Source organism: Patagioenas fasciata, chromosome 13 (genome assembly GCF_037038585.1).
Source record: "Patagioenas fasciata isolate bPatFas1 chromosome 13, bPatFas1.hap1, whole genome shotgun sequence".
Taxonomy (NCBI): domain Eukaryota; kingdom Metazoa; phylum Chordata; class Aves; order Columbiformes; family Columbidae; genus Patagioenas; species Patagioenas fasciata.
The window spans coordinates 22,853,595-22,875,544 of record NC_092532.1 but is presented as its reverse complement, the minus strand read 5'-3'; the positions used below and the strand labels follow the sequence as shown (position 1 = coordinate 22,875,544).

The following is a 21,950-nucleotide window of genomic DNA, read 5'->3' as shown; positions in this document are numbered from 1 at the left end:
TCTTTTCCAAAGTATTTCTTGGAGTGAGTTTGTTTATGCTTCTTCATTGCAAATATATTTGTCTCACTAAGGTAAAAACAAGAGTGTTCATATGGTGGAGTTTGTTTATGCTTCTTCATTGCAAATGTATTTGTCTCACTAAGGTAAAAACAAGAGTGTTCATATGGTTGACAGTTGAAAAAAAAAAAAAGGTTAAAGTAAGGTTGTTTGGTTTCTTTGGGTTTTTTTTTTTTAGCATTTTGTAGTAAATACTTACTTGTTATGAAGATGATGTGAATGTTTTGTACAGTCCTTATACCTGTCAGTGCTGCTTAATGGATACTGACACTTAATGAACAATGTATTTGTGAAGTGCTGTACCCGAAACAAGGCGTCATCAGCAGAAATCAGAGAAGAAAATTTCCCATTCTGCCATTACCATACATGCAACGTAACATAATGAAGACCAGGTGCACACACGTGTGAGTTATTTTATACAAGAACAGCAAAACTGTCACTGTGGTCAGCAGTCTGTGAAGAATATAAACTAGAAAAATTACAATGTTGCTGAGGAAAACCCCCTAAAGTAATTACTGAAGTTTATTTAGCAGAATATGCACCTTTGCTACTCCTAAGGTTTTACTGTTAGTGTGCGTTACCCAATATTTCAAATAAGTTGCCATCCCCAGCCTCGCAGTTTAGCCAATTATGCTGCCTTTTATTGTGCTCGAGATTGAAGTTAAAGCCAAGAGGAAAATATCCCACGTCAACAACCCACTGATCCCAGATATACCGCCTCGGTTCTTCTGCTCTACGTGCTCCAAAGCAGCCACTCAAAATGACGCACGGCGGCTCCGGCGCTCTAAGGTACAGAAATCAATTCCCATTCACAAAAATGATGGATGCAATAACGCATCTACAACTTTTCGGAGAAAACTCCGAATCTTGCAACGTATAACGATTTTTCATGGTTGCAAGGCAGAGGTTAAAACGGAGATGAATCAAAATCCATAAGGCAAATGATTGCACCTTTCTTTTTAAAGGCCTCAAGATATTAAAGACTACCTGGTAATTTTTGGTCCCTGACTCTTTGGCCTAAACTCTACAACGAGCTGTGTAACAAGGGAAATGAGAAATATTGAAAAGGTCAACAACCCAAAGCATGCTGTTGGTACAGAATACATTCTGATATTGGGCCAAGAGCTCTATCAACAACAACACTTAATTCCTTCCTTTTCACTGGAATAACCGTCTTTCTCCAAGAGTAAATAACCTTGATTGTGTCTTTATCTGCTGTCCGTATACATTCCTGAAGCTGTTGTTACGCTGTAATGCCAACAAAATAGTGTCAAACAGCTCCTGGAAATGAGCTTTCTGATCTCCTGGCACATTTCAAATGACAGGAGGAATTAGCTCGTTGCCCACAGTTTTCCACATGTTTACAGACACCTGGCTATGGTTTAATCATCACCATCAAGAACTCATATTCAGCCTAATGAGTCTAAAAGCAACCAGATCTGGAGTTTTTCAAGAGCCTCAGGAATTTGCAAGGCCAACTCCCTTCGAGGAGCCCGAGGAATCAATCAGCATCCCTAGCAATAAAGGGAAAATAAAAACATAGATGTAAACTTATGATGTCGGCATCCGAAATCAAAGGAAAACATGACAAAGCTGTACAAATAGTCACAAGCAGCAGAGTGGTCATGCAGCAGTTAAAAAAACCTACACAAATTATAAAGAATATATTACAGCTTCTCATTTCAGGCGTGATGCCACAAATCTTAATCATGCAAAGAACTGCTTTGTTTCCTCATCAAAAGGCAGGGAACTAGAGGGAAGTTTTAGCTCATTTAACTCATTGTTAATGACACTGTAAGAATTCTTTCATCAAAATAATTTAAAGCGATGTATTCATTCCTTTATATCTAATTAAAAACATCCTGGAGGGCACACCCAGCTAAACCCACAGTCACCTTGGTAAAGACGGGTTAGGTTAGGTCTCAAATCCAAACCCCATAGGCTGCTGAGTACAGGATGGGAGGTGGGATGGAGAAAGTCTGTGCACAAGAACCCGCACCAACGGGCCACAGAAAACAGCTCTGCCGAGCCTGCTCCTCCGGGACGTGGGACTTGGCAATAGGAGCGGAAATCACAATTATCCAAATTCCCCAGCCATTTCTCTTCTCTACAAGGTGGCACGGAAAGAGAATGAAAGAGAAATCGCAAGTAATTACAGTGCTGTTCAGCACCTGAAGAAAAAGAAATCCCTTCCAACTCCATAGAGGGCTTCCCAAGTCCAACCCAGTGACACAGTGATTGAACTGGACATGATTGGGATCAGACTCCAAAGACACAGCTGAACTACTTGAAACACAGTGTTGATTCTCCAGCTTTTTATATACCAGAATGGTCCTTGAACAAACCAGCAATACGGAGAGAACAGGCTATGCTTAAATAAAGCAAAAGTCACATAGAAAAAAGTCAATTAAATACTAAATTGTTTCATTTCTCAAACAAAACAAATACAATGGAATGTTAAATATTTACTATCTCTTTGATTTTTTGGGGATGACTATTTTTTCTATTCCCAGATAGCCAAGCTTTCACTACATTCTTACAAGCAAAACTTTACTTTTTTGGTAACAAAATTCTTAAGACTTACAGATACTGGGTTTACACAACTGAGCAGATGAAGTAACTCAACTAGGTCAAAATACAAATATGCATTCTGGTAGGTTTGCATGTACGTAACTTCCAAGGGTTTTGTGGGTGCCTGCGAGGAAGTCTCTCGATTCATGGTTATATTGGCCAATGACTTGACCACGTTGGCAAGACAACCACCTTCCTGGGGGCTCTGAGCTGTTAATTAAGTTTAGATGTACTGTCAAATCAAATCTAGAGGAAGGATTGAAAAAAGCAGGACTGGAATCACCATCCTCACAATCAGATGTACCCCAAGATGTAGATCACAAAATAATAAGTTTTCTGTTCAAGTAATAAAATGCTTGGTTACCACAGCTTATGGAAAGGATAACATTAAATATCTTAAAGAGTTAATCTATTTTCATCTGGTTTACATTCTATTGTACTGTTCCAAAAATTTGACATTTTAATACAATTGTTATGCTATTTTTTTCCTCCAGCACCTCCAGAGCTTTAATATCTTTAATCAAGGCCGCTGAAATGTTCTTAAGGGCACAATATTCACCTCACTGCCGTCTCCTTCAAGAAAAACGATCTATTATCTGTCCTGCATATTGGCCACCATTTTATGGATCAAATAATCAGAGTCTTCTGCAACCCTGACTGTTCCACCCTGGCTTAAGTCAGGCACAACCTCGTTAAGTACAACACACCACGATGCATGGCTGATATAAAACACAGCTACTGCATTTCAAAGCCTTTTATTTCTTCTTATTTCTACCTGATATCAGCCAATCACTGCACCTACCCATGGGTATCATTTCCTGCTTTGGGGAGCAACAATGCAGAAAGAACAGATTTTTAGAATTTGTATTACAAAACCGACCACGGGTCATTTCTTCTCACACACGACCTTTTTTCCTGCACGTATAGAAGGCAGCGACAGACATGGGTACATGTATTACTTTAAACCTATCAGACCGTATACATTTTAAAAGGTAAATGAAAAAATACATACTTACGTACTAGAAAAATACCAAGACAAAGTCCAAGTGAGGCTTATTTTAAAAAAGTATGATTTTCAAAAATTTACTTGATTTTGAAGTTTACAAACCAATTCTTGGTTTTCTGACTAAATTCTACACCAAAACTGTGGCCGGGATCATCGCCATTTTATCCGTCATATCTTCCCTCTATAAAATGTTGTATCAATCACAGATGTGTGCTGTTTTAGCTCATTATTAAACGTGAAGCTACTTGTTTCACAATAAGGTTTCTCAGGACACCTAACAGGGATTTTTGTGTTTGTTTGTTTAAGGTAGTATATAACATCCTATTTCAATCAAACTCAAAATAAAATGAACCCGTTTTCAAGATATAAAGAATCTTAGGCAGATTTAAAATGCTTTAACAAAGGTATTTTCAGAGGAGGGAAGGTCACCTAAGGTTTGTGTGCTCTTAATTCTGTGTTAATTTACCACTAAATTCACTAGATAAGTATAAACCAGCACTCGATACATGGCCTTACCCGCCAGATGACTTTGATATCATTCAGATAAGGAACGGGTCCATGTTGCTGGCCGGGATCGCTATCAGGAATATTACTTTTCACAGCATTACAGTTCCATTGCTTTTGCATCAATGAAACTCACCCTCTTAAAACACAAACAAACTGCTCATTCGCAAAGTGAGATTCACCCACTTAAAAAATTAAGTTGTACAGATCAGAAATGTAATCATGGGAGACAAGCTCTGAGAGTTTTTCAATCACTGTGGGGCTGCATCAATTTAAAGTCATGTTACATTAAAGAGAAAAACGTCTGGCAAAGTCTCCCAGTTGTCACTTTAGATTAGATTTGTTGTTGTTATCAGACTGTGCATTTTGGAGGCGCTTTTACATTTTAAAGATATTGCCTCATGCAGCTACGCAGTGCATAAAGGAACACGGAACATACAATGTTTTAATCAGATCGCCTAGAGATTAGGAGTTTGCACAAATTAAGTGGGAGCCTTAACCCACCAGACACACCTTCTTGAAGCCTTAACCACACAGGGAAACCACCCAACTTTTTGGGAAGGTCAACAGAAAGTTGCAGTTCTTCCAACAATAAGACGGACACACGATGGAGACCTGATGTTGCTGGCCATCTCCATCGCATGTTTTGTCAACCAAGTAACTTTTCAACTACATTAATGGTTTTATTCACATAACCTCCACTAATCCTGTTACCATGGTTCTTGGAATTAGGCCCTCGTATCAGACAACTGCACACTATGCGGACGATACAAGATTTACCTATGTAAAACTGAAATGGAAGAATTTTAGTTCGTTTCTGCTTGATTTCGAGCTGACCTCTGATTGCATTTACCGGAGTTTCATACAATTCGTTGATTATCAAAGGGCTCTGGAATGTTACTGGATGCATTAACATTCACATTGTCAGATACTGTCTCACACAGACAATTACAGCAAAATCACGGGATAGGTTGCTACACATTATTGTTTCAAGGAAATAGTCAAAATAAGATTCAGGTAGCACGATGATTTAGACTTGAATTGCATAAAAGCATTTTAGATATTAAAATTACAGCTTCAATATGAAGCAGGGGTTTTCTTACACAGCTTTTAATTTCAGTATTTCAATAATCATAGTCTTCCTGAAACAAAAGAAGTTAGTAGCACACAAGTCTAAGTTCAAATATTTACGGGATGCTCTTTAAATCAAATACACACCATTGATCTAGACCCTAACATTCTGAAATCTGGAAGACAAAATACCACTGTCCCTTCTGGCAATTTTCTACATGATAAGAAACATTCAAAGACTTTTCTAAGCGGAAGCAAACTTGAAAAATGTAACACTAAGTTGACAACACAAAAGGAACGACCATACTGACTTCAGCAACATCAGCCAACCAGGGTCAGGAGCTATGGGATGGAATCTGTTTGAATACCTTTCACCCTCCTAAACAGCTGACACATCTGCAGAAAGTTTGGCCATAGAACCCCAGGTTAATGAAGCAAAGTCAGCTACTTACACATAGTGGATTTTATTATACTCTTCTATTTTGGTTTTGGAGTCACAAGACTTCGGTATGATGGGAAAATTAAGTCGTTTGAAGCCATCCACTGTCTTCTTGGGTACCACAGAAGTACCAAGATGGGCCAGACTAAACCCAACCTCTAAGGAAGATCATTCTGCCCCAAGAGAAGACAACGCACCAACAACATACAGCATTTTTAAGTTTACCATTTACTCAAGACCTACCACGCTCCTAGCGTATAAGTCTGGAGACTGGCACCTATAGTTAACAAGTTTCAAACTCACTATGGTTTTCCGAATTTGGACTTTAAGCCTTGTAAGGACCACCAAAAGTAAGGAGAATCTTACCCTGAAGCGTGAGAGCTGTGTCTTAGAATAGCACATCTTCAATCTAACGCCATAGCCCTAAATCTGTTCTGGCTCTACAAATGCCTCTAGTTATTTCATTTTTATCAGTGAAGAAAAAGAAATAAAAAGTATTTCATACTTAACACCAAACAGAGCATGTTATCCCAGAAGACGTGCTTAAATAATTTAGCTGTTAAAAGAATCTTTAACTATAAATGTACTAAATTCCAGCACAAAAGATTAACTACAAAAGAAATTAACACTGCCTTAGGAAAGAGAGATAACATTTTTCTAAAGCATTTCTAAAGCTTTTTGATATGCCATTTTTTAGAATTATATCTGGCAAGAACTAATATTTTTAAATGAGACTTTCAGAGCTGCTCAAATTGCAAAGGAACATTTGCGCAAGTTTGAGAATTCTGAGGAACGCGTTCTGCTCCAATTAAAAATAAAATCAATATAAAATCATTGCTTATTTAAAGAATAAATACTTAACAATCAGAATTTATCAATAATAAAAAGATCCTCGAATAATATTCGCCTAAAAAAAAAAATGTTGCTCCTGGTTTTATCAACAACTTTGTCACAACATATCAAAGCAAAATAACATTTTCTCCCCTCAACGACGTAAAAGTTTCCAGGGCTTTCTCGCCAGTGGCAGCGGTCTGTTTGCATTCTCCTATACAAACTGACAATCTAGTGATACACTGCATTAAAAATCCTCTGTAGTATTGACTGCCTGAAGCTGACGCTCCCTTGCTAAACGCAGCGCAGTTCAATTAACAGCTCTTCAATATACAATTTAATTTTTCTTTCATCTTGATCCACAGCTGAGCTCGAGATGAGGAATGCTGGAATAGAAGTACTTCAAATATTGAAGCAAGTCTTTAGAAATAAATCTATCAAACTCGTAATGATTTCTGCCATAGCAGGACCAAACAGATAGAGCTGAGGGTCGGGGACTTTTGGGTCTGTGCATTGGTTTTCTCGGCCTTGCAGGGCTGTGAATTCCTGATGCACGGGAGGGCTCCAGAAGCTCCTCAAAGGACTGGAAGAGCTTTTCCCCTACCGTACCATTCTTCATGAGCAGAGGAACAATTTGCTGTTGCCACTTTATAAACAAAAGCCTTTTGCATTTAAAAATCCAACTCCTCAATAATGGCACCAGAAATTACTCCGGATTTTTTAATATTTCTCTCATGACTTAAAAAGGCAACCAGAGAAACGCATGGCACCGGTCTCCATTGCCAAACCTGCACTCAACTGTCACGCAACCAATTCTGGATTGAAAAGGAAATGTTTAATGCGTAAACACTACCCTGGATACCATTTTTCCCCCTGCAATGTGAACATACATAGTACCCTTCACATTTTCTCCAGGTAGTCATGCCACTTCACAGGAAAATGTAAGGTTAATTTAACCAGGACAGAATGAAATATTGCATTTCCAAGATACTCTAAGTGGGACACTGCTGAGGGAAGCTATTAATATCTCTTACACGTGCATGCTCAAGGAAACATTGTGAATCGGCTCATTTCTCATAGGTATACCACACGGCTTCCAAAACGGTAGGATTTACTGCTGTTCATCACCAACACTCCAACACTCTGCTCTAAGCTGGAAGCATTTTCTACTCTTTAAAAGTACTCACAAAGTCAAGGTTGACCAGCCTGAGCTGCCGTGGGCAGCAGGCGAAGGGCAAGAGGTGCGGGGCAAAGCAAGAGGATCCGCTGAGCGAGTACAAGAACAGTAACCCACTTCAGATTAATTCCATCAAATTGCCTTTTCTCCATTTAGACACTAACGCATAGTGAAATACATAGGTTTACCTCATTTGTGTCCACATTGATAATGGTATTAGTCGGGATGCTGAGGTTTTATTCTTAATTGTTATACTTTTTTCTTATTCATGTATTTTTAATCATCTTATCTACATTATAACTTTGAATACTGAAAAAAGCCTTTTACAATTAACTGGTCTCATTATTGTAATCTTTTCTTTTTTGCCTTTATTTCTAGTCTTGCATTTTTAAAAAAGTATCTCAGTACTGTATTTTAAATTGTCATAGAAACAGCATTCAGCATTTACAGTAATTAACTCATCATTACTTTGAATAACTACACTAATTGGCATGCTCCACAAACCTGCAACACTGCAGAATTAAAAATAAACATAACAAAGATATAATTTACAACTAATCTATATTTACAATTAAAGTAAGTTTCAAGATTTATTTCATTCTATTACTTTTTATCAGCTACAGCGGACAGTAAATGGGGTGTACCACGTTCTGCTTTGCAAACACCTAGATTATAAAACATAATTACACAAATTAATTAGAAACGAGTACATACATTTGTGTCTTTGTTAGTAGCCATAACATGTTTAACACGACTACATTGATGAGCAGTCCCGAAAAATCACAAGATAGTACAACCAAGTACAACTGCGAAGCTCCCTGCCCACACGAGGCACAAACGTCACCTGGCCCAGGGAGGGTCACCGCACTCCAGCTCTCCTGAGGTCCTGTTTTGAGGCTGCAGGTACCATTCAGGTTGTTCTTCTATATGGTAGATTAGCAATTCTGTGAGACCTCTGAACACCCCACATACCACGGCAGAATACGAGCCCAGACTGAAATCCCCCCATGAACTGGGTCCTGTACCTTGTTTCCCACCTACTCTGAAGGTTTCTCTGATGTCTACGAGCCCAAGGTCCCTTCAGTTCTGCTCACTGATCGCCTATGTACCCTTTCATAAAGCTCAATACTTATAGGAACCTGATCATCCTAAGGATCTTTATCCTTCTTAATTTGCTTCTGCTCTATGGGACCAAATGTTATTGGACACGGGCAGGCAGACACAGCAACTGAGCTGCCTCGGTTCCCTGGGACATCAGAACTTCCAGAAAGCACCGAAATCATTTCTATGTTCCCTTTTAAAGCCAAAAAGAGTGTTTATTTCTTTGTTGAGAGCAGATCTGCACCTGCTGCTCCCTACTCGGAGTGTCTATCGCTACGATGAACTGCTACAGCATTTCAAGCATGCACAAAGCCTGTGTCAGCAAGTGCACTTAGTTCCATTTTGGCAAAACTACAAGCTTTTTTTTTTAAGGAATTTAATTGCATCTTCATAAAGAGTGTCTACCAATACAACTAAGCTGGATCAGATACACTTCACCATTCTACCGCATTGTCAAGAATCTGTAGTGTAAAACTCATCTAAGATCTCTTTTGAAGGTGCCTCGAATGTTTAATACCTTCAAGTACAAACAGCTCTCCGTCATCACAACCAACAAATATTCAAGGCCTAGGAGACGTAAAAATATTTCTCTTAAAACCAAACTACAGTCTGATCACAATATGTCCCATATAAGAATTAGAATTACTAAAAGACCAGAACTACCCCACAAATCAGGCAACTGTATATTTATTAGTAAGGACCTATATATATTTATTATTACAGGACCTGAAAGAGGCATCTACAAAGTATTACACAAGCCTAAGGCAAAGGCATCCTACTTTGTTGTCATACTCAAAATAATACCGGTTTTGACACTTATGATAACAACCGTATTTAGTTACATATTTATGCTAATTTTTCCTTTATTCTTTATATGCCAGGATCAGCTATTCAAGATTTAGGTGCTTCAAGGCTTGTTTTGCATGTGTCCAGCAAAAACAAATGGACAAACACAACCCCAAACATTCCCTTTGTTGTGCTAATTCAATACTTCTATTGGATAAGCGGAGTCTATAGTTGAGGTTAATGTTGTATTGCAGTGACCTCAGATGAAATACAGGAAAGAAAAGGCTTAGCACACCATTGTTTATTTTTATACGCTGAGTAATAAAACTGCTTCTGCAAAACAATGCACTGAGTGTCTCTTTTTGGAGCAAGTTTATAGCAGTTTAGTGCAAGAATCGTGTTTCCAAAGTAATGTTTCTACTCTGAGCATCCCCTCACCCATAGAGCACAACTAACAGAACAGGAGCTGCTGTTTAGCAAACACAAAGACAGCGTTTCCCTGTTCACTGCAGGGGCAGCACTACATCCCATTCACTCTGGTTCACAGTTCTCACATGGCGAAGTCACAAGCAAAAATGCAAATGAATTTTTAACAGGACAAATGGCATTCAGCAGCAATGCCCGCTTCCCCCTCCAGCACAAGTGGGAAAGCGCATCGTGAAGTGCTTCCTTCCCAGACATAAACCAGAAAGGAGCAAAATAAAGATTTTAAATTACCTCGCTTGATAATGAAAGGGTGGTTGTATCTTGTGTGAACTCCCTCAACACAGCTCTAATAAATCTCAGTGACACAGTTCCAGATTTAAAGCGAAAAAAATAAAAGAAACAAGCACAGGAGAGCACAATCACCTTTCCATGTTCAACATTAAATAATACAAATTATGGCAGGTACCATACCATTTGCAAATTAAGCGTGGACAAATGGCTGCAGTCATAGAAGTCCTGCCCTTTAAAAACAATCGTCATGCATACAGGTATTCAGAAGATTGACCCAAAACTCTTCATGGCAACAGAAAATTAGTATTTTCAGAGGGCTTTGGAAACAGATTTTTTTATGACTAAGCTATATATATATCTAGATAGACAGATATACAGATATATATATATGTTACTTTGAATAGCATCACATTGATTTACCTTAGGTTTACAGCCTCTTCTTAAGTATCATACGTATTTTCAGCACAATGGAATCGTGCCTATTTGCCCTAATGCCTTAGCCAACTGGGTTAAATAAGCAGATCATAAATCTTCTTATTCATACAAAAATAAGAATATCCGGAGATTTTCAAGGCAAGCAGTGTAATTTCTCACAGCTAGCACTGACCATCACAAAGTGAGACAAAAGATAAAGTAACAAGTTATTAAAGAGAAGTCCATGGGATCACGCAAAGTCTACTATTCTGTCCTCAATTCAGCCCCTCCAAGGATCATTATCAGGATAAAAGGGAACTTAAGGATGAGGAAAAATTAGAAAAGACAGCAAATTAAGCAAAAAATACGATGCTTTGGCTTTATATTAAATAAAAGGTTTAGAAATATCACTGACAAGCACACAAAATCGTACCTTTTGAGCACTTTGCTTGGTAAGTCTACTTCCCATACATCTTCTGTGCTCCTGTTGAACTCCACCTATGTTTGTTTTATGTCATCTATGCTGCTCTACAGTCATATAAGCTGGGTAATTATCTTCAGTTTTATAAGCTATTGTGGATCATGAACCAAGCCAGTGCTGCTTTGGATGCCCTCACACTAGTCTCTTGTCACTATACAAAGCTATTAGTGATCCAGCAATGAGCATCCTTTTTGTTTTTAATGCATAACAATCACACAGAGTTGCACTACACAATGCTGGAATTGCTCTTTTCCTACTCAGTGTTAAAGTAGAACTATACAGACCTTAACATCTTGTCTTTATCAGCAGGTATTCTTTAAACATTATGGTACTGCCACAGCACTGTGGTAGATGCTGCACAGTTTCAGAAGCAGGAAGAAAATCATCTCTCTACATTTTCTTCTCCATTCTAAGCTCAACCAAGAGAAGTTCCTCTACTTCAAAAGATTCATTTAACGTACTGACAATGGTTACAGGCCTACAAAAACAAACACATCTCAAAGAATTCATTCTTCGCATTGCAGGCTACGTGACCCAGCAAACTAAACTCTGGCATCTGAAAATATTTATAACTCCAAAAGCATGAATGCTCACACATTTCTTGGGTTTAGTTTTAATTTCTAACCAATTTTCGGAGTGAAGGCCCATTTCACAATCACACAGGACACCAAGAAAAGAACACAACACAGACTAGGTTAGCAACAAGTGTACATTTCAGGTGAAGAATAAGAGCACATGTTACTATGAAGCATGCAGTTTCTTTAAAGTGTTGAAAAACCTACACTCATTCAGCTAACACACTGTTTACAAACAGCAAATACTCCACCCCGTTCACTTCTGATAACAAAATAAACTAATAAAGCTGGTTTTCTACTGTGAAAAATCAATTACATGGAAATCTGCGAGGTCTGGAACATACGCATTAGTTCTTTGTTTCCTTTTTCCAAAATTAAAGCGGGGACAAAAACGACCCGCCGGATCTCACCATAAAAAAAACAATCGCAGTCCATATTAAATCATTAGCGAGACACAACGCCGCCTGCTCAGTTTTAAAATGCAGAGAGCGAAGCTCATTGCCGAAGCAAAAGAGGAGCGGTAATGCAATTACCAGGCGGTGCCGGGGCAGCGGCGCTGAGGCCGCGGCCGACGCGGCCGCGCCGGCGGCTCCCGGGAGCCCCGCTCGACACCGCGCTCCCTCTAATTGGTTCCAAAGCACAACCCTTCCTCCGGCCAGCAACCGTAATTTCCGCACCGCTCTAAGGAGTGTTTGCAAACAATACAAACAGGGTAATAAGAGGCTAGGTGGGTAATTAATGTGGTTACAAAGCAGCTTATTTGCATTTTGATTTAAAACTGCCTTCTTTAAAAAGCAGCTCAGATTTCTTCTCGCAAAAGGAGCCTTGGTTAAGGAATAGAGCGGTAATTACTCTCTTTAGGGGGTTTTTTATGCTGCCTTTAGGGAATTAGAATGAAAAGATAAGCAGAATTATAAAGGGAATCATGTAAAATATGAAATGCACTATAAACACTTAGTACTGTATTTACCATAAGCTAAGCTTGTCTTCTTCATTAATGGAATATATTACAAGCTTATGTTACAATCAGATTAATTGTGAAGATGGTTTAAAAAAAAGCGATAACCAGACCCTCGAATTCCCCCTCTCCCAGAACTGACAACCAGAAACTCAGCGACAGCAGAATCCAGTCTATGTAAGAACGCCTGGTAACGCTATGGTAAATGAGTTTTCAATGTCAACAACACTAAACAGTGTTAGAAAACACATTCTGAGAAAGGTTCAGAAAAAGATCAAACCAAAGTTACGCTAGTATATAGGAAGTAGCACTGGAAAGCAAACTCCTCTGCACCCTATAAACTAAACTCCACATACAAAAGGTAGACATCTACAGACAGGTTCTTAATATTGCTGAGCAAATGGCATTTCCTAGTGCCATTCAATTGAAGGCTAAGCACAAAGTGCAGTTTTAGAGGGGTTATTCTTGTTTCTGCCTGGGGAGGTGTCTTAATTTTGTGTTAAAAAACTCATATCATGTTTAAGTAGTATTATTAGAAAGCTCTACACGCGGTAGGGATTTTGTAACTCATATTTCCACATTAGGAACACCAGGGCTGTGATAAAGAAACAGTTCACCAAAAAGATCACCTTAACATTTCTATGTATAAAATTCTGCAGGCTGGAGGATACAAAATAAGTAATAGTTAGATACTGTGACTTCTTTCAAAGCTACATTTTATAACTATTAGATATACATATATATATATATATAAGATGTTGGAAGGTGAACAGAAGTATGAGAGTTGAAGTAATTTAGTCAACTCAGAAGTCAACTTTGTCTTTACTGAAGGCAATCATGGGAAACACACTCTCATAGCTATGAGAGTGCTCTGTTGGTTTCTATCAGCTCTCTACAGCGTTAGGAATTTCTACATTAACACAAAATTCCAATCCGGACTAGAAATCCGAAATTAAATACAGAACGTGGGGTAAACCGTACGTTCCCAGACCATTTATTCACCACCTCATTCAAGCATATTCTCAGGAACAAGGAGTCTCTTCTACAAGGCACAAAACCAAAAGCAGATAAAGTGACCAAAACATTGCAAAGAATTCTTTCTTAATGGAATGGTTAGGTTTGCTGGTTTTGTTGGGTTTTTTTGGCCTTGTTGGTTGGTTTTTCGTTTGTTTGTTTCAAAAATGAAAACCACTCCGGTTCTGTTCCGCCGCAGTTGTCAAACTCCGGTCATTCTGAACAAAATTCCACAGTGCTAAACCACTCCAAATCCCTCTCCACCTCGATGGTCTTAACTAAACTTTCTCCTGCATTTATTACTTATATCAAAAAGTATTCTCTGCTTAAAGACAGGCCAACAACATAAACCAGGAGTTTAACAAGAAAATTAAAACCACTACAAAACGTTTATGTCTATTTCCTTCATCTCAAATTAGTAAATAAGAACTGAGTTCCGAGAACACTTGGTACTAAATGCGTTGCTTGCTCTGACTGCAATGGAAGCCTATGTGACTATGGCTTATAAAGTAAATCTCTGCAGAGTCCAGAACTGAAATGCCTTGGGCGGTGATCTAAGCTATTCTTGCACATACTTATCCCGTCAATTGTCACATACATATAAAGAATTAATATTAATGATCCAGTAACCAAAATTCTGTCTCACTGAGTGCAGTACAACAAAAATCAAACACCGACTCGATATATCCGTAGTTCTTTTCAAGTAGATGAAAGCGAAAATACAGCCACGTTTTTAAGAAGTATTTTCCTTTTTATCTACTTTCACTTCAGCATTCACTTTATTTTGAATGCCAGCCATCAACTGGAAGTACAATAAAAACATTTTTGAGAACCATATTAAGAAATAAAATACACATCAAATTAATTAAACATTTTGAATTTCTCTCTGTTTACTGGATATATGGGCTATGTAAGGTCCTGAATGCTTGGAAAATGCCCTTCAAATCCTTTAAAGCCTCCTGCACTCACTCACACTGACTGGCTTTATATTTCATAGATGCCATTAGTTTAGCATATCAGTGTATTTATCTGGATAATAAAACTCTATCTTAATACAGCAAGAGTGCAGAGCTAACTAGAGGTGAAGATGTAGGTATGGAACGGTTCAGCTGTAGCCAGTATATCAACTCTTTAACTAAATTATATCAGTATTCAGAAGGATGCCCAACTCTGAAAGTCAGGGGCTTATCACATCTGCTATATAATTCAGACTCTGTTTTACAGTGGTTTCATTACTAACCATAAAAACTGTAACAGTGGAACTGTATAAACAAACTGAACAGTGTTTCTACTGTAAAACATGAACGTAATCTAAATATTTGCCTTTCCCTTCTCTCAGCATCTGTAATGAGAGAAAATTCATGCCATATGTTTACAGTGTACAAAAAAAATAGATCTCAACATTAATCCATGTAAATGTTGGTTAAACTGTTTAATGTTTTTAACTATGAGAGGGATGTCTTTTCTTCCCCAAACGCTAAAAAGCCTCTCGCTCTTGTCAGTGGCCACATTCACTGATTTTCAGCTGCTTTTAGAGATGGATCTGGCAGAAGAACCTGAAGATCACAGATTTCTCACTGGTACCGAGATCAGTAGCTCTGACGGGCTGGGACGTGTCCACGTGGACAGTTACCGTCCCAACAGACGAGCCTAGAAACCGAAAGAAACGTCACAAGACTTCAAAATACAAAAGCCACTGCTCTCCAGCTGCTTCTATTAACAGTGTATTAGCAGACCGCATAGCGTTTTGTTTTCCTTAGGGCTGTGTATGCACGCTGCTACTGTTTAAAAACTATGTCTGCCATTCTTTAACAATTGCATCTGTAGCTGGAAAATACTTTGCAGCACAGATCACCCTCCTCAGGCCTCTCAGCTGAGCAGCTTATTCACAGAACATACGGAATTCTTAAACATGACAGCCAAGGTCTGGTCGTACTTGCACACCCTGTTCTCAATCAGCACCAGCACCGGGTAAGGTTTATACCACTAGTAACATGAGGTCCATTTCCATTGCAATTGCAGTTAATTAAAAGATCCCTTCACTTCAGAAACATCCAGATCGCATCCTTAAAAATAAAAAGCAAAGCATTATACTCAGCGGTGGCAATAATGCTTTATTTTGAGTGTCTGTAGCTGCAAGTGAGAGAAGTTGACAGAGAATTCTCTTTATTGCATTACCAGTTAGCTTAATAAAAGACACTGCCTCCTCCTGCAAGGCCTTTTCCCCATAGCGAGGTTTGGATAACTACTTTTATCTCGATTCTTCAGCAAAGTCTCTATTCAGAGCACTGAAAGATGAAATATGTCTACACTTTGCAGGCTTTTATAACTGTGGATTACACAGGGATGCCACGTGAGCCAATAATATATAGTTGTAGAATATCATGCTTTGAAACAATACAATTCTTTGTTATGAAATAACACAATATTTGAAATAATATTTTCACAGAAATGCACGTGCTTCACCAGTATGATATTCTGAAATACTTTCTTTTAAGAGCTTTTGTTTATCAGTATTATGAAACTCTTTAATTCTACGCTAACAGGCTGTGTCTTCATTATCTATACATCCGTACGGCCACCTCGCATGCATTCTTCATTTTGTTCCATAAATGAAATTCTGCCACTAGTCATTCAGGTAAGTTAATTCCAAGACCTGATTGTGCTGGTTCTAATGTAATCTTACACAGCACAGGACACCGGGGGAGCTGGGACAGGGCACAGGACACCAGGGGAGCTGGGACAGGGCACAGGACACCAGCCCTGCTCCAGGAGGGGAAAATACACCAACCTGACACATGGAAACTGTTGCCTGGGTTCCGTGTAAACGTGCCCAATGTGCTTCTTGCCTTTCTGCGCTTTGCAAGATCACAACTGGCATACGAAGAGGTTTTAATGTCATTCGGTTACTTAATCAGCAAGAATATAAAGCACTCCTTAGGGGGAGAATACTTTGGGGAAAGGAATACAGCAAGGAGATATTTTGTTGGTTTTCTCCATAGCGATTCTCTCTTCTCTCGTCACATCTCTACCTTATACGTTTCTACATGTAAAGGAAACCCAAATTTTCTTTTAACAGATTAATCTAATCTGATGTAGCCATAGGCTTAACACAGAGGAATAATTACAAATGAAACATTGTACTTTTTATTCAACATTAAACTTACAATTTATCTTTGAATATCTACTTCAAAGACTGTTTGACGGGAATAAATAAACGAGAGCTTCTTGGCAAGAAAAGCTGTGATTTATGGGATATTTTATTCATTCCTATTCTCAAGAATTTTCTTGAGAACACCGCTAACATCTGGAGCTATGCAGTCTTATCCAAACATTCTGCTCAGACTCAATTACAAAATTATATCAATAATAATGTAAAATAAATTACCTAGCTTCTCTTCCTGGAGCATAGATTTCAATGCTCGTCAGAGCAACCTTGTGTACAAACAGCACTGTAGTGTTTTTCATTAAGCCTTAAAGTCAATTAAGCCACGAATTGGAACAATCATTCCTCCTTTGCAAAGTATTGATATTTTTTCTTGGCTGCTTTCAGGCCTTTTCACTACTCAGGGAGAGATTTATGTTTGACAATTTCTTTCTGATTAAAATGAATCATAACTCCAGAATTCTAATTTCCTCTTTTCTGAGCAAGGAACTATCAAACAGTTTTAAATTGATACCGAATGTCATCATGCGTGAACAACATTCATTTCCAAGATATCGAGTGTTAAGCCATACTGATCTCTTTTTATCTGCTGCTTTTACTGCTTTCTCTTTTCTCTCTCTATATACACATGTATGGATATAAAACATTAGATGGTACCAATATAATCAATTATACCTCTCTATAAATTTCTATTTGACAGATTAGCTAGACCAGTCACATTAAAACCTGTCACAATGCTTTACATAAGACAATTGCCTTCTATTTGCAGTATTAGCAAAAGTCTGCTATAGTTTAGAAAGAAAGTAACTGGAATGCTGCAGGTCGCAAAACAAATGTCACTTATCTACAGTAATTAGCAAGCTTATATGGATAATCCCTACTCAAATGGCTCAAACTCTAAATCAGCTCTTTAGACATAAATTGTTAAAAACAAGGGTTTCTAGATTTATCGCTAACAGCCCATTAAGATCAGTTCGACTTTGTTTTGTTAAACCTAATGGCAGCGAATCTGAAAGATCTTATTTGCCCCCATTATTCCCCCTGTTTTCTCAAAGTCTTAACAGCTGGGGTTTTTTCAAGCCATTTACCCCTCCCATTTTCTCTCTATGAACTTGTTTTTCAGCATTCACTAAAAGCAGACCAACTCTTTTTTTGCCTAACAACTTCATTTGGAAGCCCAACAAGCCCAAACAAGAGCTGTTTTGCTAAGTACTGGTACATATGCTCCACTTTAACGCCGCATTACAGTCGGTTTGATTTGGGTTCCTTGGTGTTGGTGTGGTTTAGCGGTTGGCTTTGGATTTTTTTTTTTTTTAAGAATTACCTTTTTTTCCCATGTGAATTTCAGGCTTTCAATAATACAGACCATCAGCTAGGTAACTTTATCAAAACTTGAAACAACAACAACTTTATTTTTAATTATCCTCCTGCAAAATAAGCAGAAGCCTCTTTTGCATCACACAACAAAAAGAATGAGAAAGGAAATATCCCGTCAGACATTTGAACCTCAAGAACTAAGGCTTACCATCCCATAGAAAAGCCAGCATAGGATACACACTGATTTTGGGAATACACCAATTTTACTGCCAACAGCCCACACTTGCGACTCACAAACACACTAGAACTCAGTACAGTAGGGGTATTTTTAGTTATAAAAGTATGCAAGGTTCATGCCAATCAGAAGAAAATGGAGTTTGGACATTGGGCTGAAGAACAGGCAATTATTTACCAAACTTCCACCCCTTTAAATATCGAAGGAATAGGATATTTATAGTGCAGCTCGGAGACTGTCTCAAAAACTTACAAGAATACAGAAAACCAGTTGGCAGCACCAGTGCTGCCAAAAGTACGACCTGAGTAACATGAACATGAGGCTGTGTAAGGCTGCACCCTAAACAGCTGTATTTACCTTAACAATGGTTCCAAACTGAGAAGTAAACCAATTTCCTTTCAATAATGCTCCTTTCCCTAGGAACAAGGGAGACAGAATACTGTGGATACTTCAAAGTTCTTTAGAGCAGGATATTTGCAGCTACATCTTGAGAATTTGTCCGCACCATCCACAGGGTTGTTAACATTTTTCTTCAAGTCTTAAATTTTAGGCAAGAATTTTCACTTAACGGCTTCCTGCTCTGTACTTACACCTCTAAGCTAAAAATAAATCTTCTTCATCAATATTTTAATATTAGTATCAATCAAATTAATCTTTGTCTCTTTGTTTTCAGCGACTGACTTTGGAGCAGGTTCCTGTGTTTGTTTTCCTCAAAATTGCTTACAATTTGATGTAAATCTTAAGCATCTTGTAATTCATCAACTAATTCTCTCCTGGTTACACACTCCAAGTAATTAAAGTTCAGTAATAACTTATTCTTTCTGCTCCAGCACCTGCATTTCATTTGTTTATTTTCCCAGAGTCATAAATCTGAGGGACTGTCAAAGTGCCATAATATTAGTGCAATAATCAAAGTTAATTAGTCCCTCTCAATAAACAACAACAAAGCCATTACAAAGACGCATAGAAGGTTTTCCAGCTACCCAGTTCACCGATGAGATTGTTTTCTGAACAATTAGAATTTGAAAACTCAGTTAATAAATACAGTGCTTCTGAAGTAATTCGACCTTCACTGATCTTCATTCAATTAACAATTCATTAACTTTTGGTGAGATAATGTCGGTATTAAGACAAGTACTCCTGAATTCCCATTGCCTTCAAAGTGCTCAGAGATATACTTAGAATTAAGGGGTTAATGGGATATTTTAAAAATAAAAGGTACTCAAACTGCCTTATTTTAGTTACATAAAAACCCATTCATATAGTTGTATTTAGTTGGACTGGGACTACTAAATTCAAAAGGCTGAATATAACCAAACCCAGTTCTATGGAAAGAGAATGCATAGCTATGCTTGCCCCTGTTGGAATTATCTTGGAATACCATGCTGCTGAGGAGAATATAATAAATAAATACATGTTTTAAAAGAGCTTTAATGTTAAGTATTGAAGGGAAAAGGAATAGATTTCTCCCTCCCAGTCCTTACTGTAAATCATTACCATCATCTGAGCCAGGGGAAAGGCCTAAGACCAAAGACTGTTTCTTGAATAAACTTGTGGTTACAAAAAAAAAAAAATCAGCAATATTATAAACATCACTTATTTAGAAAGATCTACTTCTAAATTAGCACTGTTTGGTTTGCACTAATAAATAGTATAATCCTCTGTAGACGACTTATGTGTAAATATTAATACTACTGAGAGCTCTCCAATATCATCTGAGAACAGTTGAAATATCTCCAGAGCTTGGGAAATAAAGCTCAAATACCCATCACTAATTTTATCAGGAAAGAAAGAAAATTCCGAGAATCTGAGCCTGCGGTTTATTATTCAAGTAAAGTTTATAGGGTTGTGGCAAGCGATTATCTCCTGGAGTCAGCAAAACTACCCTGCAATCCTCACCATACTGAGTGATTGTGGGAGGAATAAAGTAAGAACACTAAATTTTGATAAGGGCCTAAGATCCAAAAAACAACAAACAAAAATAAATTAAAAAAACCCAAAAAACAACAACAAAATAACAAAATGGGAGGGGGGAAGGAAGAGGGAGGAAGTGATGAGTCAAAGAGAAACCAGGTAATAGTACTGAAGGCTGCTTGACAAATTGGAAGACAAATGAAAGAAAGAGGGAAGAAATAGGAAGAAAAAAGCATCAAGACAGACTGACGGACCAGGAGGGAAACACGCTTGGTTTCAACAAGTGTAGGAATGATCCTCTGGAATCTCTCACAGTATGAAAACTACGGGCAGAACAACATCTAATATCCGCATGTGTATGTTCTCCTTCAGTTAGCGATGCACTTTGCTTCTGGAAATGTCCCATTCTATGAACTACGAAACATGCCTCAGTGGTTCAAACATTTTTGCCCTTTCAAAGCATCCATATGTAATATCAAGTGCTGCAGTCCAATACAGTCACACGAAATGATCAATCTCTGTCACTGATACGCCAGTGACCAAACAGAATATTACAAAAAGTATTACAAAAATTAAAACTATAAAATTCTTTAGATTCTAGCATGGCAATGTAATATCTGTTTGACTGCTTGTACTGCACAGAAATTCTACATGTCTTGAAAAACACCGCTTCGTGTTGGACACCATATACATTCACTCACCCATTCCACCAGAATGCGTTGCACGGCGTCGCTGCCTCGTGTCGTATTTCTGCAGGCCAGGATAACATGCGCCCCGTGCAGTGCAAGAGACTTTGCAGTTTCAAAACCTATGAGAAGACATTTTCCTAGTCAGAAATCAGCAACAAAACAGAGCTATAAAATCACCTGAAAAGGTGAAGCAGATGCTTAGGTACACTAAGGCTACCTGCAGTCTGACTACCTGTCTGATAGTCACCCGGACCCAACTCTTAAGAAAAAAAGGTAGACACTTCAATTTGAGCAGGTCTTTGGGACTATAACTGTATATATTTCCTGCAAAGAGGCTTGGGATCTTCAAAAAGCAGACTCAACTTCTCTGCATCAGTGTCTTCAGCTGTTAGAAGAACAGCATAATACTTACTCCTTACTTGTTGACTGTGAAGAATGAGCCATAAGGTGAGACTGCAGGATTATTACACCTGATAACATCTCACTGAAAATGACAGAGTAGTCTAAACCAGCACTGGGCTTTTCAGATGCACCATTAGCCTTTGATTCATCAGAGGACACATTGGGGGGGATCATGGAATGGGACGTGTGAGGGAATACGAACCAAAATCCCGTGGAGATAGCTCCTGTTCCTGATCCAAACACCAACCCACCCGTGGGACAGTGCTGCAGAGACACAGGGACCAGAGAACCATCCCCATGTCAGACCATTGCCAAGAGGGGACTGCCAAACCCATTCTTAGCAAACGAGACTCTGCCCAAGGAGATCTGTAAGCTACATGTATGTTTTATTAGCCATGCACTTTCACATCTTTGCTAAAACTTACGTTATCTGAGTAAAACCAACTTGTTTCTTGTCCCATCATCAACTGATCCATGGAGAATTATTTTTCACAATTGTTCTCATTATGAATAATCTGTCAAATA

At 38.3% G+C, this 21,950-nt stretch overlaps 1 protein-coding gene across 8 annotated transcripts in view; it reads right to left on the bottom strand.

Moving 5' to 3' along the window:
* The window catches only part of WWOX (WW domain containing oxidoreductase), a 467,497-nt gene that overhangs the window by 430,793 nt on the left and 14,754 nt on the right, over nt 1-21,950 (bottom strand). For all 8 annotated transcript variants that reach the window (XM_065847921.2, XM_071814359.1, XM_071814360.1 and 5 more), the window contains exon 5: nt 21,036-21,142. In XM_065847921.2, the coding sequence (XP_065703993.1) occupies nt 21,036-21,142 (107 nt within the window). The remainder of the gene's footprint in view (nt 1-21,035; nt 21,143-21,950) is intronic.